This window comes from Calypte anna, chromosome 5A (assembly GCF_003957555.1).
Source record: "Calypte anna isolate BGI_N300 chromosome 5A, bCalAnn1_v1.p, whole genome shotgun sequence".
NCBI lineage: Eukaryota > Metazoa > Chordata > Aves > Apodiformes > Trochilidae > Calypte > Calypte anna.
This window is the reverse complement of record NC_044251.1, coordinates 16,597,725-16,616,500: the sequence shown is the minus strand read 5'-3', so window position 1 is coordinate 16,616,500 and position 18,776 is coordinate 16,597,725. Positions and strand designations below refer to the sequence as shown.

At 38.7% G+C, this 18,776-nt stretch overlaps 1 protein-coding gene across 3 annotated transcripts in view; it reads right to left on the bottom strand.

The window, feature by feature from the left end:
* Positions 1-18,546, bottom strand: part of ARHGAP5 (Rho GTPase activating protein 5) — a 49,199-nt gene extending 30,653 nt beyond the window's left edge. Inside the window, exons 1-3 of one of the 3 annotated variants that reach the window (XM_030451647.1) lie at positions 18,245-18,546; positions 10,846-10,952; positions 2,565-6,463 (exon numbers count right to left, since the gene is read on the bottom strand). In XM_030451647.1, the coding sequence (XP_030307507.1) occupies positions 2,565-6,287 (3,723 nt within the window). In that variant the 5' untranslated portion in view covers positions 6,288-6,463; positions 10,846-10,952; positions 18,245-18,546. The remainder of the gene's footprint in view (positions 1-2,564; positions 6,464-10,845; positions 10,953-18,244) is intronic. The other 2 variants (XM_030451648.1, XM_030451646.1) reach the window with 2 other exon arrangements.
* Positions 18,547-18,776: the final 230 nt, after the last annotated feature.

Here is an 18,776-nt window from a genome sequence, read left to right as displayed (position 1 = left end):
GCATAGGCAAATTCTGACTCTCGATGAAACCTGCTTTGCATAACTGAAAATTGAAATGCAAAAACCACAAATGACTGTGGATAGGAGCTTTCTGCAATACCATATAGGAATCCCACCCAGAAATACCACATCTCCAACTCCTCAAACCAACAAAGATGAAAGGAGTATCAAGAATGTTACATCCTATTTGGGCTTTAAAAAGTAACAGCATACTACAAAACTGATTTTTTAAAAAAAATTTTTTTAAAATATCAAAGACTCTGTAGTCTTTGACAGAGATGATGAGGACCCTCATACTCCAAAGGTTGAGATTTTCCAAATAAATTAATTTTATACATAAGGTTTCTCTATTTCCAAATCACTATAATTACAGCAGTATTACATATCCATCTTACGTTCTCTTTACATACAGCTGAACAATTTAGAAAGAGTATCAGAAGTGCTTTAAGAAATATTCAGAAAGCAGTACAAAAATTTTCATTACCCTTTGAAAGGCTAAAATTCCCCCCCCCCAAAAAAACCCAGCAGGTAATTGTAACTAGTGGTGTGCTAACCTAACACACCCCTCACATGGAATAAATAATACTTAACAAAGGAAGAATCATTTGAATTATTTCTGAATTTCTGTAGTAAAGACTGGTAGTTGCTCATCTAAACAACACAGGAGAATTTGGAGAATAAGCTCTGAAACTAGTTAAACTGCACCTCTCTTGGAAAAAAAAAAAACCCAAAAAACAAAAACCAAAAACCAACACTTCAAAAAAACAAAGGAGTATATATCAAACTAGAATGATTTATGATATGAACCAGAACTACTCCCGGTTCAACTTAATGCAAGTCAACAAACACAGAAGTCACTAGTTATCAAAACAACCAAGCACTCAACATTCTTTAATTATTCTTACTGAATGCTTATTTTGAATTCTTGCAAATATTTTAGCTATCAAGGTAAATTGGCTTTCTTCATCATTATAGCAATTTGTACGTCTACTATTAAACATTTTCTGTAGTGTCAAAGTATCAGCTGTGGACCAAAACTTGCAAGTAAAATTAAAAAAATAGAAACCCCCACAAAACCAATATATATTAAAAAAAAACCTCGAAACAACTCTTGTATTCTTCAAGAGCCTTACCTGCTACAAAAGTTTAGAACAGCCTGAAACTTCTGACTCAGGTTGCCTCTCAACAGGCCAAAGACAAAAACAGAGGCTTTGGTAAAGGTATCAGAGTTTCCCGAGACTAGGCCAGGAAGAAAAGATCCTACTAGGTACATACATTTAACATAAATATCCAATGCAGAAACTTTCTGCTGACTCAGCACAGCTGAGACAGCAGAGGGATTATGAATAGTGCATTTCAATTTCTATATGGCAATATTACTTTAACCATAAGTATATAAATTATTGGTTTTTTAAAACATTTACATTCCCCCAAAAGTATAACTTCTAACTATTTTAACTGTATGATTTTATATCCACAAGACATCATTGTCTATGCTTATGAGTAAGCCTTAAAAACATTTAGCGGTCTTTAACTCAGTCATATCTAATTCAAATCACAGCTGCATACTAGGAAGTGCAATTCAGAATTTAATCCACTGGTAAAATTTAACTATGTTCTACTTGAAGAAAAATTATTTCTAAATGCTATTCAAGTACTGCCAGATTTAAGCTAAAAGGGATATATTTAGAACACTACAAAAAAGACAATATTTGGAAAGTCAACTTATTTTAAGACAACAAAAAAATATCTGACTAAGAATGCTCCTGATGTAATTTTTAACAAAAACTCTACACAAAACAATGACTGCTAAACTAATATTCAAATCTAAACTCTAAAGAGCACACATACAGTACATACACTACAACACTACCTTGATATATATTTAAAACAGTATGTGGAAAGAAAAGTAACTATCACGCATAAAGTTTAAAATAAAAGATATTTTTCAAGCAGAATGTCACCTTATTATTTAGAAACCCAACTGGGCAGGGATTTTGTTCCCTTGTTTGAATAGAAAATTGTACAGGTAGCATAGCTTTCAACTTGATTACTTGCTTGCCCACGCTAAGAAAATGCAGTATTCAGTAAAACACTATACAAAGTTTCCTTTTCGTGCTCTGGTTTTAGAATTCCAGGCAGACAATTTAGAATTAAAAGGAAACCACCCCTTTCATTCACCAGCCCTAGACTTCATTCCAACAGCCAGAACTGCAAGAACAGAAAGAACCAGTTCCACCCAAGAACTCATAAAGCAGCGCTGTTTTTAAAAAAAAAAACAAAAAAAACAAAAGAGGACCAAATTCTGCCTTCATCTGCTCATATGGAAGGCAGATTGCATATGGACATACAGAAGTGAAAAGAACTGAAACTTAGTGAAGAGCTATTAGGTAAACAAACCATCTCATTCCCCCAGGTTTGCTAGTTCCAAGCAAGTTAAGTAGAAACTTGGACAAAAATCAAACAATGCTACATCAAAATTTTAAAGCACCTGGCATAGTTTGACTCTTCCCTTCTTACAATGCAGCAGAAGTTGTAAATAAAATTCAACTCAATTAGCTTACCTTCTTATCTTCCTTTGCTTTGTGGGTTTTCTTTTTCATTTTTTTATCATCCAATTCTTGATCTGATGTAATAGCAGGGTTATCTATGCCACCCTTCCATGTTTCAACAGGTGAAAGAAGTGGGTCTTCTTCACTTCCACGATGTCTTCCTTTTCTTTTAGTTTTAGAGGTGGTAAAAGCCTCATCATCACTTGCATCTGAATGCGTTCTCCTGTAGTAAGATTTTGCTTTGCTGAACAGAGTCTTAGACTTATATTTGTATTTTGATGGCCTTCTTTCCCCATGACTTTTGGATATTCTATCAGAAAACCCATTTTCTTCCTCACCTTGGGTATTGATAACAATTGAGTTTCGAACTTTGATCATACGGTTCTGACTGTCATCTGGAACTGCGTAGATATCATCTGCAAAGCCTTTATGTTTGAAAACAGTGTCAATAGGTTCAGCATAGTTATCAGATTGGTCTATATCTTCTGGTGGTGCCATAGGCACCCGACAGGGCTGTTTCCTGGGGTTTTTACCAATACCTGCCTCAATTGTTTTCAGGAGGTTAGGATCCAGTTTTTTCACATTTGTTCTTGGAACAAGTGGTTTCGGTTTTATTGGAGGAGGCACTTTATGGTTGCGTTCATGGTCATGACAATTGAGGGGAGTACTGTGAATAGGATACTCATTTCCTTCTAAATCCAGTCGATACTTGGAACGGTCACTAGGTGCTGGGAGTAACCTCACATCATCACCAATTGGACTATAAGGCGGTGGTCCTTCAGTATCATCCTCGGAATCTGGGTAATTATAGTCCAGGGAACTTCCTCTGGGAGATCTTGGAAAAACATCTTCACTTGTATGTGTTGTTTCCCTTGTGCTGTCTGACATATAAGAACTTTCAATCATGTTTTTCTTCTCTAATACATCACTGAAGAACAATGTGAAAACCTCAGTTTGACGATGATACTGAGATAATGAATATAAAGCTGTAAATTTGGCAGTAATTTCTGTTGCTATATGTTCTCCTTCTGTCATGAGTTCCTTGATTGCTTCATTCTCAAAGAAGTCTGCCTGACTATCTGTAACAGCCACTAACTGGACAGGAATTGTATCCTGAACTTCAGAAAGAAAGGCCCGAAGCATCCCCATGGATGCTTTCCGCTTTGCAGAGTAGACCAGTATATAGCCATGAACAAGCTCATCTTTCCTTACACCAATTGAGGAATGATATGATAATATAGTTATCTGTATTCGACGCCTCTTTTCACCTATTATTTTATCAAGCATCAAAGAATTATTCTGGCCAGCCTGGGCAGCACTACAGGAGTGAGACTCAAGGAAGGGTGAAAGGATAAGATCCACACTAAATGGATCACCACACATGGCACACATGACAATTCTTAAGTCAGCTTCTGACAGATCTTTTATGGTGGGAACTGGACTTACAACATCGAAATTGTGTTTAACTGCTTCCAGTACTCCTCTCAGAGCTTGTTTTATTTGGGTCTCATTAAATTTGCGTGGATATGTACCAGCAGGCACATCTACAAAAGGACACTGTAATTTGTTGGCCAGTTGCTGTCCCTGATGCCTCAGAATAGGTAGATTCTTGCTAACACTGTCCCTCTGGTTAGCCAGGATTAACGTAAATGGGAGACTAGCCATATACTTGTCTCTCCTTATCTGAGATGCTTCAGCCCTTATTTTTGCAATGCACTCCCCAATAAAATTCAGTGATTCAATAGAATTAAATACACAGAAACAACCATGTGGTTTGAAGGTTGAGGTCCACAACTGAGTCAACAGGTATGGAGATTTTGCATCAACTGGCCTAAGATCTAGTTCATATATTTTTCCATCTAATGCATATTCATCATCAGTCGATTGTGTCCGAATTTCATTTGCCAATTCTTGTGCAAGGCCATCTTTGCCCAAAATGAAAAGATTGACTTTATCAATGTTGGCACTATCGTGGTATAAATTCGAGCGGCCATGGTCCAGCTGCAGAAGACTGTTGGCAAGTAACTGCTCTACTTTAATGTCCGTACAATTTTGGCCACTGAGACAAGTTTCTTTAGTTGGGTGATAAACAAATCCTATGTGTTTAAGCAGAAGAGATTCTCTATCAGGTGCAAGTTTCTGTAAAGCTTTGTATCTAGGTTCTTCACTCAGAACTGCATGAATTTCACTCATTTTATCTGAACTTGGTGTTGCATTAAGGTCCAGGTCATAAAACAGCTCTGAATGTTCAAAAAGCATTTCCTGAAACTCCTCTTTGGCTTTTTCAACAATCTCCCTCTGATGCCTACCATACACTTCCCTACTATCAGCATCAGTAATGTATTTAAATGCTTCATCCTCCACTACAAAACATAAAACTTCCTCCCACGGCTGTCCTGGTGAAATGAACTGGATTTTCTCAAGAGTTTTTTTGAATTTCTCCTTCATTTCAACCCTCCTTTTTTCAGATATAAGATGCTGCACATGGTTTTGATAAACTTTTTCTGCCTCTAGAGTAGTGAGAAGGTCAAATGGAATCCTTCTGTCGTTAACTTTATCTATATGGTCAGTTTCATCCCAGGGTGTTTTTTCAAGCACTACAAAACAGGACTGGAAGTCAGGCCTTTTCTCCATTAACTTCAAAGCGTCTGACCAGCTCAAGTGTTCAATCTCATCAAGATTTGATAGAAGAGTATTAAGAGCTCTTGGCAATGCATTAATGTATTCTTCTTTTCTTTTTCTAATATGTTCCTGTTTAAGCTGCTCTATGTGTTTTGAAAACGTATTTTTGGCTTTTTTTGTTCCTTCCAAGTTTATGTACTCTTCATAATCGGGGTGGTTTTTCAGTTTATTACTAACAGTTTTCCAGGTTGCATGATAGTCTCTCACAGTTTGGACAAGTTTTTCAAACTTATCTGTTGCTGTAACAACTAGCTGTCTTTGCGTTTTATAGGCATCCAGATAGGGAATTATTTTAGGTTTACCACGAGTTTTATCCATCATTTGTACCAGTGCAGTAAAACATGTTTCAACATTGACATTGAATCTTGCTGACGTTTCCACCACCACAAGGTTCTTCTTATTTGAAGCAAAGGCCTGAACCTCTCGCAGGTAATGATCAACACATTCATCACATTTTGTTGCTGCTATTATTATGGGCTTTTTAGATTTTGAGAGCTGGATATAGAGATTATTCACAAATTTAATTTGATCATCAAATTTCCTATTGCATCCTTGGCTTACATCAATGCACAACAGAAACCCATCTATGCTTAATTTCCCTTCAGGCATTTGTTTTTGCTCAAAGTCTTGCTCCAAGCCTAGTTGATCTGTGCAAATGTACATTAGTTTCTCTGCTGACTGCAGTTTGGAGGCAGCTGCACGTTTTATATACGGTTGTAAATTCGTACTCCGATGAGGCAAGAAAGTCTGATCATCAATGAACTCAGTTTGTTCAATTACATGAATTCTGCATTCAATTCCATCCTCACCACTTTGAGTTACGTCACCCCAGTACAAAAAGTGATCATTGTTAACAACTCTTCCACCAAAGTCAATTGTGCTAAGCACAGAGGTATGCTCAGGATAATATTCATCTGCTTTTGAACGAACGAATCTATTGCACAAACACGACTTTCCAACTCCACAATTACCTTTATCCTTTTCAGTTCCAGATAGTCCAACAACACTAATAGCATAAGATGGGGGACGTGGCTCTTTGTTTTTTGCCATCATAACTTTGCTATCATCCTTTTGCAAGTATCAAGGTAACTGTATGTGGTTTTCATTCTGGAAAGGCTCCTACTAATTTAAGTTGTATATCCAGGGCTCCAGAAACAGCTTTCCGTTTTTCTTGCTTCACCTTGTCATTAAGAGAACCTCAGATAACCAGGATGAGGAGGATCATCTTCCTAAAAAAGAAAAAAAAAAAAGAGGGAAAAAGATTTAAAGGGTGCAGGTATTTCTCTTTCATACTCATGACAGAATAGATTTTTAAAAAGAACTTCTGCTTGCTCATCCTGAAATTGCTTTCTGTGTATATGAAAATTTTATAACTACTTTATATGAGCTCTTGAACGCATAATTCACTCATGTTAATGCTACTTATAAATTTTACAATAAACAGGTTTTAGGGACAGTTTAATAATAGTTCATGACTTATTTTGATAGGTGATCCACATACTTCTTAAAAAAAAACACACACACAAATCCCCAAATTACTGTTTCCCTTCAAAGCTTCAAAGTACTAGGTAACAGAAAGCATTTTTCACTATCATAAATACAGAAAAAATACCCCAAAACCTTAAAGCCAACCCAATATTCATACACACATACCACTATTCACACTCATACACTCATATTTCCACTAGACAGCATGATTATCTGTGTGAATAACACTACTTTTACGTGCATTTGTAGGTTTGGCTTTAGGTTTCAGTAAAGAAACTTGCAAAATAAAAAGCTGTAAAACCAGGAAGTTGGCAACTTGTCTCAGCCGCTACCTATCTGCAGAACTACTTTGTATGTATATGAACAGTAAAATGCTTTTAAGGAGGAGTTTCTAAACTGAATTCTACAGAAAAACAGAAATATATATATATATATAAACAAGATATATGCCTGAGATTTTAAGACTACAATGTAGTCTCATACTTTCCATTTCTAGAAACACCAAAAAAGCTTTTAATCACTGCAAATAAAAACTACTTTATCTGCACTCAAACTTCCACAGAATTATTATAAGGTTCCTGTGGCTTTATTGAAGCTGTTGTCAAGTATAACGATTACCACTGACTCTCAGTTATTAATCAGAAGACTTTGCTTACATCCATACTGCAAATGAAAAGGTATTTACTGGTTTCAGAAGAATTACATTGTGAGGAAAACATAGAAAATTAAATGGCCGAATGACTGGGCCCAAGGGGTTGCAATCTGTGGCGCGAAATCTAATTGGGGCTCAGTATGAAGCACTGTACTCCAGGGGCCAGTACTGTTCAACATCTTCACTAATGACATGGGTGATGGGGATGGATGACAAATTTTAGAGGAGTAGCTGATACACCAGGGAGTTGTGCTGCCATTCAGTGGCACCTCAACAGGCTGCAGATATGTGTTGACAGGAACCTCGTACACTGCAAAGTCCTGCATCCAGGGAGAAAAAAAACCCCTGTATCACAGTACACACTGAGAGCCGACTGCCTGGAAAGCAGCTTTGCAGAAAAGGAGCTGGAGATCGCAGTGGACAGCAAGTCAAACACCAGCCAGCAATGTGCACTTGTGACAAACAAGGCCAATGGCACCCTGGGCAGCATTACACAAAGTACTGCCAACAGGTCAAGGAAGGTGAATTTTCCCCTCTGTGCAGCACTGGCAAGGCCTCACCTGATGCATTGTGTCCAGTTCTGCAGTACAAGAGAGATACAGAGCTAGTGAAGAGAGTCCAGCAATGGGACTCTAAGCTGATGTAGAGACTAAAGCATCTCTCATATAAGGATTCCTGGAAAATCCGGGACTGCTTAGTGTGGAGAAGGCTCAGGGGGGATCTCATCAATATGTGCAAATATTTGGAAGAATGGTGCAAAGAAGGCAGAACCACTCTTTCTGGTTGCACCCAGTGACAGGAGGAAAGAGGCAACAGATACAGACTGAAACACAGGAGGTACCATATGGAAACACTTTTTTACTATGAGGCCGACTGAGCACTGGCACAGGTTGCCCAGAAAGGTTGCAAAGGCTCCCTCAATGGAGATACTCAAAAGTCACCTGAATATGGTCCTGGAAAATCTGTTCTAGGTGACCCTTGGACAAGATGACCTCCAGATGTCCCCTTGTACCTACATACTTCTATAATCTTGCAAAAACATTTTTATAAAAATACTTTTCTCATTTTCTTTTTACAAAGACACCTATCGTACAGCACTATAAATGCAAATGTAATGTAGTTAACTTCTGGAGCAAGTCCAGAAGAGGGCCGCAAGGATGACCAGAGGGCTGAAGCACCTCTCCTATGAAGACAGGCTGAGAAAGTTTGGGTTGTTCAGCCTGGAGAAGAGAAGGCTCCATGGAAATGTTATAGCAGCCTTCCAGTAAGTACAGGACATACACAATGCTGGGGAGGGACTTTTCTTTTTTTTACAAGGGCATGTAGTGATGATTTTTAACTGAAACAGGGCAGATTTAGGTTAGACAGAAATAAATTTTTCACTATGAGTTTGATGAGACACTGGCACAGGTTGCCCAGAGAAGTTGTGTCTGCCCCCTCCCAGGAAACGTTCAGGGCCAGGCTGGATGGGGCTCTGAGCAACCTGATATAATGGGAGAGGTCCCTTCCTGGGGCAGGAGAGCTGGAACTAGATGATCTTTTAAGAACATTTCCAACCCAAACCATTCTATGAAAAAACAATGTAAGGCCATGTAAAAAAAACTGTAAACAGTTCTTATACAAAGGAAACAATATAATGAGCATCAATATTGAAATTTCAGTCTCATATCTCAGCTTTGTTACTCATTTTGTCATTCTCTGCAATAATGTGAAGAATGGAACTGCAGTACCTCCCTTCAGTTAAAAAAAAAAAAAAAAAAGGAAATTGTAGAGGATCTGTCACCAAAATCTCTCCAAATCTGTATACTCATAACTCCTAGAACATTTCTTAGTTGGAAGATATGCAGAAGTACTTGTATCATTAAAAGTTGCTGTACAAAAAAAGACTGAAACCTTTTATATAGAGTCAATGCCTAGCTAATTAGAAAACTGACATTCTGATACTCAGTACTTACGTAACAGTATCTGTAACTATATTAATTGACCAAAATATAAAATAAATGTTACATATGTAAAACCAGCTTTCATTTATAGAAATCATAGTGAAAGAAATTATATTTTTTGTTAAAAAGTATCTATTCCATTACAAACTGAAAAGTAAACAGTCTCCTTTGTTATACTTGAGAGTTTTTACATTGCAAGAGCTGTAACTTTTATGCCTTGTTTCAGGAATGATTTTTCTTCTTTGTTTACATCAGACACATTCAGAAAGAGAACCTGCATTTTTAATTTTGCTTTTTAGTTTTTCCATGGTGGTTTTTTTTGTATTTTTTTTTATTCATAAGACACAGAAATTAGAACTAACAGAAAATGTCTCTGGAAATAAAAATACTTAGTAAAAGTAAATCCTTCACAAGTTTTTATTACTACAAATAAACTCATTGTTTTCCTTCTAATGCAAAGCTTATCATAGTAGCATCATTGAAACTATTAGAATGAGAAGCTGAGTCAGCACTTCCACTACAAAATGCTTTCTGTTTACCACAACATAATACAGATTTGATATGGACTAAACTACAACACAAAAATCTTCATCCACAGTATTATTTCATTTAATGAGGAAGACAGTGTCAATTTGCAACTAGTTTATAAAACACAATCAATATTTTCAGATACTCTGCATCCTCACATAGCAAAGGTTCTTCCTCCTCCAGCAATAAATGCTTTGTCAAATCAATACATTTAAAAATGAGGAAGTACAAAGAGTAAGGTGAGACACTAATAAAGGGGAAACAAACACATTAGTCTCTCACAAAACAAAGATTTTCACCATAGTGGGAGTTCAGTCATTAGAGATATTTAAAACCAGAGTGGGTTTCTTTTCATTTTTTGTACAGTTTCTACTTTGAACTGATTGTACAAAGCAAAGTCACAGAATAAAATTTATGTTAATTAAGTAATAAGCCTGGTAAAAAACTGACATCATAATGGCTTCACACTTAATACGTAGTCATTATTAGATTGCTCCCCAAATGGAAGATTTTTCTTTTCAGTATACCACTAATTTAAAAGTAATTTATAGTTTTGTACAGTTTTAAAATATACACACTGGAAATTCATGGTTAATTGAATTAGCTTACTTCAATCTGCCTAATTCTGTTATAACAAACTGAAAATACTCCAATTCATCACCCACCCCCACTCCCTTCCTCTTTGTTACAGATTCAAAAGTGGGTCTTTTGAGTTCCCCAACTAATTTCAGTTCTCTAATTGAAAATAATAGTGTGTTATGTCTAAATAGAAAAAAACAGTTAAATAGAAAAATTCTGAAGAATATAGAATACACAAAGTGTCTGACATCACTACAGGAGGAATCTCTGACCTGCTACAGTTGCACCATATAACATTTCTCTACAAGCTTTTAGATTTCCAAACGGAGTTTATAAAGAAAATAAGGTGTACCATCTTGTACTTATTTACCTATCTCCCATCTTAAACATAAGATTATGAAAACTGAAAGCCCAGACTTACCCTTAGGAAAACAAGGTGCAAAGCAAGATCATTATCCTGCTGTGATCTTCCTGCAGTAATGTCACACATTTAAACAGTGTCCTTCAGTAAGTCCTTCCCTGAGGAATCTAAAAACAAAAAGTAAGATTTGCTAAGAATTTCAAAATTACTAAAGCAAAAGGAGCAATCAGAGGAGGTACAACACTTCATCTAAGCATGAAGAACATTTTCTTCATTTTAAACTCAAAACCAGAACTCTGAGCTGAATCTGATCTTTCTCTACACTGAGAGGGTTTAAATGCTGTAAGCTCAGCTATTACTATTTGGAACAGATAGGACACGATTCTTCTTAAATTTATTTCATAAATTCACCTTGGTATTTTAACAATACCTAGGCTACAGAAGTCTCTTCTAAAAAAAAAAAAAAAAAAGATTAATATGGTGTCTCAGATAACACACAACATATGAAATATAAAAATTACTAATCTCTTGTAGAAGAATTTAGGATTCTAAAATATCTAGAGCATAGCTTTGTAAGATAAAGTCAGTATAGTCAGTAAATATAGAATATACAAAATGTATGTATGCCTAAATAAAGGTATATTTATTACTAGAAAAAACAGTGTACCTGAAAACCATTTCACCTATAGTACAGGTTTTCTAAATTAAAAGGCCTCACAGACTGTGACAAATCAGAAATCAAAAGGATAATTATATTTGAAGATTATAAATTCTCAACTAGGATAGAATTTATTAGTATAACCTTGATAAATGTTGATTTTACTGCAAGGATGATGCTACAAAGTAAGCAAAAAACAAACTCTCTTCCACTGACCTTGTTCAGCCTTCATTCACACAAAAAAAAACCCCAGACTTTGAATTCCAGGCCAGTGATGCATATATTAAGATGCAGAAAAGGATAGGAACTTGAGGCTCTTGCAATGGATCATGATATAAGCCCTTTTTTAGCCAAGGAAAAGTGTCATTTTTAAGCAAGACGCAGCACCATGCTGTATATGTACTAAACATCAAGAAGGCATGGCAAAGGTTATTCTTGTTCTGTCGCATATATTCTTAGTAATTCCAATTTGCTCTGTGACTAATATTGTTAATTTTAAAAGTCTAAGATTTAGTAAACTTTCCTTTGGGGAAAAAAAAAAAAAAAAAAGGCTTAGCAACAGTGACAAGCACCATACCCAATCCTGCAATAATACTGCCATTTAGAAGTTGTGGTACCAAACAACAAAATCATGAGGCAACAGGCTACCAGTCCTGCACTAAGCCTGAGCCAGCAGCAAAGCTGAATTCTGTCACTTGAAAGAGAAGACAGGAGAGAAGTCACATTTCCCACCCTCACCTCCTAGCTGTGGCACTCCCAGACCACAGCTAGGTGAGCAGAGCATACAGACTGAAAGAAAAGCATCTCTGCTTGACACAATGCATCTGAGGCTTGGGGGAGGGAGATACCAGCCATTTTGCAATGCACACTGCCACAAGAAAATGCTCAAAGACAGGCCCCCACAAGATCAGACAGATTCATTAAGAAAACTCTGTTTTAAAATAAGTGTCTTCTCAAGTTTTCTGAATCAATTCTAAGTATTAGGATAAAATACATTATTAGCAACTAGTAAATACTAAAACAGTTAACAGTTATCGTTATTTAGTATAATTGCCTATCATTATTTACTCATCGTGGCTGCGCAGGAATTTGTAGATGGGTTCCTAGCCAAGAAAATCACTTGCAGATAAATACTCTTAACATTTCTGAATATCTTCTGAAATTGCTTTCTGAACCCAAAACTGTTTACCATCTGCAGACCAAACATGGCTGAAGCAGAAACGTTGTCTGAAAGACTACAGAGCTGCTCATGATGAGCCATTTACGCAGCTGCAAACAACACCAACAGGAAAAGTGTTTTCCCACTGTCCTCTACTCACTCTGTAATGTTGTCTAAATGCTGCAGTTTACAGCGTAGTATTTTTCAGAGGTAGTTTCAATTACCACAGTCTCATGATAGTGTTTGTAAATTAGCTGGCCAAGCGAAGAAAACCACACTTTAAAAAAAAGCCATTGCAGACTAGTTGGCTTTGCAGGGTATACAAATACACCAAAAGAAAGTTTCTGTGATCCCTACAGCAGATCACAGAGTACATTCAAACACATGAGATATCACTGGAATGGTCTGTAGGATGACTTTTCAATACATGGCACTTTCAAGTATGAAATACTGGGATTCCAAGGAAGTTACAGCTCTGGAGTCAGGTTACTGCTGACAGTATGTTTTTACACCTAGTCATCCCTCACTTCACACTTTTTGAAAACCAAATCTTGGCACTGGGAAGCATTCAGTATGGTATCCAAATTCCAAGACCTATCAGCACATCAGTAATTACAGCTCTACCCAAAACACACTAGAATAACAATTCAAGTATTTTCACTTAAAGAACCAGTAAAAAAATCTAATGTTCATGCAGCTTAGAGTAATGATGTTATTTCTCATTCAGTATTTACCAAGAGGAATCCTTTTTCACTCAAGCATAAAAAAATTCACTCAAGTCTGTTGAGGTCCTAGCCACTTCATGTGTTCAGTTCACTTTACTAACATGCCAATGCCCTGCCTTCACGAGTGCTGGTGATCTTATAAAAGTAGCAGTGCCTGAATTCGTGTTTATAAATAATGCCAAATACAATGCTCTGTGGTAAAATTCTGCAAGTAAGAGTCAACACCAGGAAAAAAAGATTCAGATTGCTTATCAGAAAATAGCTCAATCATGCAATAACAAGATGGAAAAGCAAAATGTCTTGAACTGTCTGACTGAAAATTGATACAGTTTAAGTGGTGTGGTGATTAGTCATGCTAGGTAAATGAAGAATTAGAGCATATTATCCCAATCACTGCTCATTTCAGATGCGGTTAGTAGGAGTTCCATAGCCTATACATACAAAAGTAAAGTAATACATTTAGAACAAAAAAACCCCCAAACAAAAAAAAACACAAACAAACAAACAAACAAAACCTGACCACTCAACTTCATTTACAAATTAATGTAAAACTGCATTTAAAAACAAAAGTTCAAATCTCTTAGTTCGTACAAAGTTTACTAATTTTGTCCTATTAATAATAATACTCTGAAGATCTCCCATGTATTACTCACAATTAAATTGAGGCCTAAACTTTATTTCTAAATGCAAAACAACACTCTCCAGCTCCAATCTAGCATTCCAGGGAACATCTCTAACCATTGCTGCTGTTCATGAAAAAATCCAACCAAACAAACACAAAAACAACCTACAGAAATGAGATGAGAGTACAATAAACAGGTAAACTGCAAAACGTTCAAATTATCAGTATTAGACTAGTTGGAACAGAGGCTTCCCAAGTTAGCTATCTACAGAATTTTGAACAGTAAGAGTATTCAGTATACATTCAATCCACTACTGTAACAGAGAAGGTAATTGTACAAGTTCACATGAAGAATAAATTCTTAATTCTTTTCACACAGGAGAAGCTCCTACTGAAGACACACATAGTGCTCAGAGAATCTTTTTGGTGCAGATCAGGCCTTTTTACACAGTTATTCAGGAAGAACACAAAAGAACTAATGGGGAAATTTTACATAGGGGATCCAAGGAAGAACTGATAAAAACAGAATAAAGAATAAGAAGCAGATGTTGAAGGTGCAATAAAGGTTAAGGACAGGAAAAAAACCCGCTAAAATGCATTTGATGCAAAAAGAAAAATGTACATCCTGGAAGCAGCAACCTAAACAAATTTCACTGATACATATATCTGGATCACTTCATCTCATTTTGCTTCATGAGCAACTGCAGTATAGAACCCGAGACCCTAAGTTTTAAGACTAGATTCAAACAGCAGTTTGTTGTTTGACCTTGTACAAGCCATATGTGTAATTTTGAACTGTGTAAAATGAGAACAATGGTACCCACTTCTTTTTTAAATTATGGAATAACAAAGTGAAAAGCCATCTTTAGGCAGCAAGTAATGCCCTCTTAATAACTAGCCAACTTTAATAAATGAATGCAGAGATGTAAAAACTGTGCATACAGGTCTTGGTTTTACTTTTTCAAATGTAAACATTGTTCTATTATGCTTGTATGTCAACTGATGCAGATCTGTAAAAATGCATAGGAATTATAACTCCTAAAACAACCCTAATTTACCACATAACATAATGTGCAGAACTAGCCACAGATAAATTATTTTGACTTCCGACAAGCATTAGAAATTAGAAAAGCACAGTTACTACTCAAATTCAAAATAACTACAGTTGCTGTAAGTTGACTGAGAAATTCTGAACTAGTTTTCCTTTAAGTATTTCATTAAAATCCATATGTATAAGGAAGTGATAAGAGGATTCAAACAATGATCTGTAAAATGTAATACCCTTAAACATATTTTTTTAAACTGATGAAAGAAAACGGCAATATTCCAGCTCACTAAGACTGACCTTTGGGCTAAAAAAACCTCAGGGAAAAAAAAAAAAAAATCAGAAAAAACCAAAAATTATTAAGAGTTTTGTGCACCCATTAAGACAGAAATAAAACAGCTGCAGTAAAACAAGACAAAGAACCCTGACAGCTCTAATACAGAACCCTCAGTTTTACAGGGACTACCTGAAACTAAAATTTTTCACATAGTTACGAGTACAGTGGAGTACTTTAAAAGCAAGAGGAGGCTCAGGTCACATAGCGCACTATTTACTTGCAGAGCCTAGCTGAAATGGACAGACAAGCAGCCTGCCCCGAACAGGGTGGAGCAGGGTGGGTCCGCGCAGGGCAGGGCAGAACCGGGCCAAGGCGGGCCGGACGGGACAGGGCCGGGAGCGTCGGAGCCCCCTGGCGGCAGCGCGGGCGTGGGATGCCTCGGCAGCAGGGCCAGTTCGTAACCAACAGAGCCAGATCCTTCCCAGCGCATTCCTTCCTTATCACACAGCAAGAATGCACCACGGGCTTTTACTCTCATAGGTACGTCATGTCCATAAACGTGACCGCTTTCAGGCTGCTGGCCGACCTAACTATGCCAGCAGGGATCAGCGCTGGATATTTGGCGTCACAAACTTTCCTTCTTGCAGTAAAGGTCAGGGACTGTCACCCCCGAAGGATGCCTTACATGAAACCTTAAGAACACACCACATACTCGTCTACTAAAAGCAGGGGAGTGTTTTGCAGTTTTGTGCAAAATAACCCTGAAGGATGCCAGAACATGGGATTGACATCCTGTTACGAAAGTACTTCTGGAAGTCTTAAGATACTGTCAGCATCCTTCTAATATCTTTACTAAACAGAATGGAATTATTTTTGCACAATCTATCCAAATGACAAGTCCCAAAGGGGAAACTTACACAGAAACTTCTATTATTGTGACCAGTCCTTTTCTTTCCTACAAAGTTTGTGCGTGGAAAAATACGTACAGCTTTAGGAAAGCACATTTTATCGCTAACCTCACAAACACGTGCAGCACCTGATTCTGTTGATGCTAAAATGTAGCATTTTAAAACAATTTAGTCCCAGCCTAAGAGGTTTAATTGGATTATGTTAAACATGTAACACCTTAGATAAAATAAAGTCCAATACCAGGGAGTGGTAGGAATTTGGTTGCAATTATTTACATTTTTACAACACTGGCAGCTGCTTCATACAGGGATACTTTAAAAAAAAAATAAACTATATATATATATATATATATATACTATTTATCCTCAGAATGTTTCAAGCTTAAAAGTAACTTGCTATACTGAAACAAGCCAGTGATAATGTAACAAATACTTAAACAATTTCTGGTACTTTAAAGTACTACACTATTGAAAAACTACAGTATTTACATCATACCTTGCAAGCTCTAGTACCACCGAGTTTCAGTAGAGTATGATAAACAGAATTTTAGGGATTTTAGCACTTCTTAAAAATAAACTCCAAAGAAGCACAAATGAAAATAACCCTTATAAAAATGCATCTGGGTGAATATTTGCAATATGGTCATTTTAGATAAGTACCACAAATTTTAAATAGGTATGGTTTTTTTAAGAAAGCACTTAACTCCGGTCACTGATGTCACTGCTGAAAAGAGCTGTCATGCTGAAGAACCTTAGGAAGGTAAGACATGACAACAGAAAAAAAGCTACGTATTAATTCTTCATTCATTTATGAAATAAGTATACAAGTGTCAGTGCTCTAACTGGCTTCAGTGCAAAGGTTTAAAATGGACGTCCAATTGGCCAGCAAATGCTGCTCTTTTTACTCTGTAATGTAGAGTTTTTTAATTTCTTCCAAGGACCTTAGGGAAAAAAAAATCCTCCAGTTATCTGTGTGACACTAAACTAAAGAATACACACATACCCCCACAGGCCTATTTTGGTCTAGATTAAAAACGTTTCCCTCCTACTTATTAAGGAAATATTCCACACAGATATCAAAGGCGATACAGGAGAGGGCAAGCGGGGAGTACAGAGGAAGGGTGAGTGGATTTTGGGGGGCGTGGGGGGGGGCGGTGTAACAAGTATGTCTTCCTTTTAAGTAAATGATCTTTCTTCTATTTTTAATTAAAACAGTGTTTTATACTCCTTATATGCTATATTGACAAACACCGCAGCAGTATATCTGTGTATCTCGGGTGCTTTCCTTGGGTGGAGAGTCTAAAGGTTACGCTGGTTGAAGGGATTCAAAATGCTTGAAAGCTGCAACCCTGCAACTGGCTACCCTATTTCAAAGCCCTGAAATCCACCTGGTGGAAAAACAGAAATGCACACACATCATTCGGAGGGAGAAGTTTTCTGAAATTTAATACCAAGCGATATCTGAAGGTGAAAGGAAGGAGGAGAGGAACTGACAACTGTTCGACTTCAGTATAGAAGGAATAGAACAGAGATGAGAATGAGTAGAAGGGGGCGATAAGGAGGAAAAGAAGTACAGAGAAAGGAGAACAGAAAAGGGAGGGGGGAGGCAGTGGGAATGGAAGAAGGGAGGAAGCGAAAGGAGTAGGGGGAAGAAGGGAATGAGGAAGGAAGAAGAGAGGAGCAGGGAAGCTCCCCTTCCTGCCTTCCTCCCTCCCTGGAGAGCCGTGACCAGCTGGCAGCCTCGCACAGCAGGCTCAGACCCTCCCATTGCTCAGGCCTTCATCACCTGTCTGGGACCAGGCACTCCGTTCCCTGCCCTTCCTGCCTCCCCTCCCTCCCGTGGAGGTGCCGAGAGGGCCGAACGGGGAGGAGGAGGGGAGGCCGGCTCCCCTCTCCCCACGCCAGCCCCAGCCCTTTGAACTGGTTACAGCCAGCGGCCGCCGCACCAGCTCGTCGGGCTGCAGCCGCCTCCTCCCCCCCCCCCCCCCGCTCCCCTTCCGCCTGCCGGCCGGCTCCGAACCGCCGGGCCGGGTGAGGTCCCACGGGACCGGATTCCTCCCCTCACCTCGCGCCGTCAGGATCCGGCTCCTCGGCGGCGGCGGCGGGAGCGGCAGCATTCCTGGGACGCTCTCTCCACGCCGGCGCCCCCGGCGGCTTTTCCTCCCCGCCGGGCTCTCTCCGCTCTTCGGCCCCGCAGCTCTCGAGCGCTCCCGGCCTCCGCAGCCCCGTCCCCCCGCCTTCTACGTTCCCTCCCCGGCGCTCTCGGCTCAGTAATGGCGGCCGCCGAGCTTCCCCGGCTCTCGCTTCGCTGACGGAGTCTCTCTCTCTCCCCCCAACTTTACCTCAGCAGCTTCCCTCCCCTCCCCCCTCCCTCCCTCCCGCCGCCGCGGCTCAGCGCGCGCCCGCCGGGCCAGCTGCGCGTGCGCGGGGAAGCGCCTCTTCCTGCTGCCGCTGGATTCCCTGGGAAGCCTGGGAGAGGGCGCGCGGCCGGCAGACAGATGCGCGCGCACGTGTCCCGCTCCGCCCCTTCCCCCTTTGCCCCCCCCTTCCCCTCCCCGCCCCGCGCGCTGCGGGCACGCGCGCCGGGTCCCTCGCTT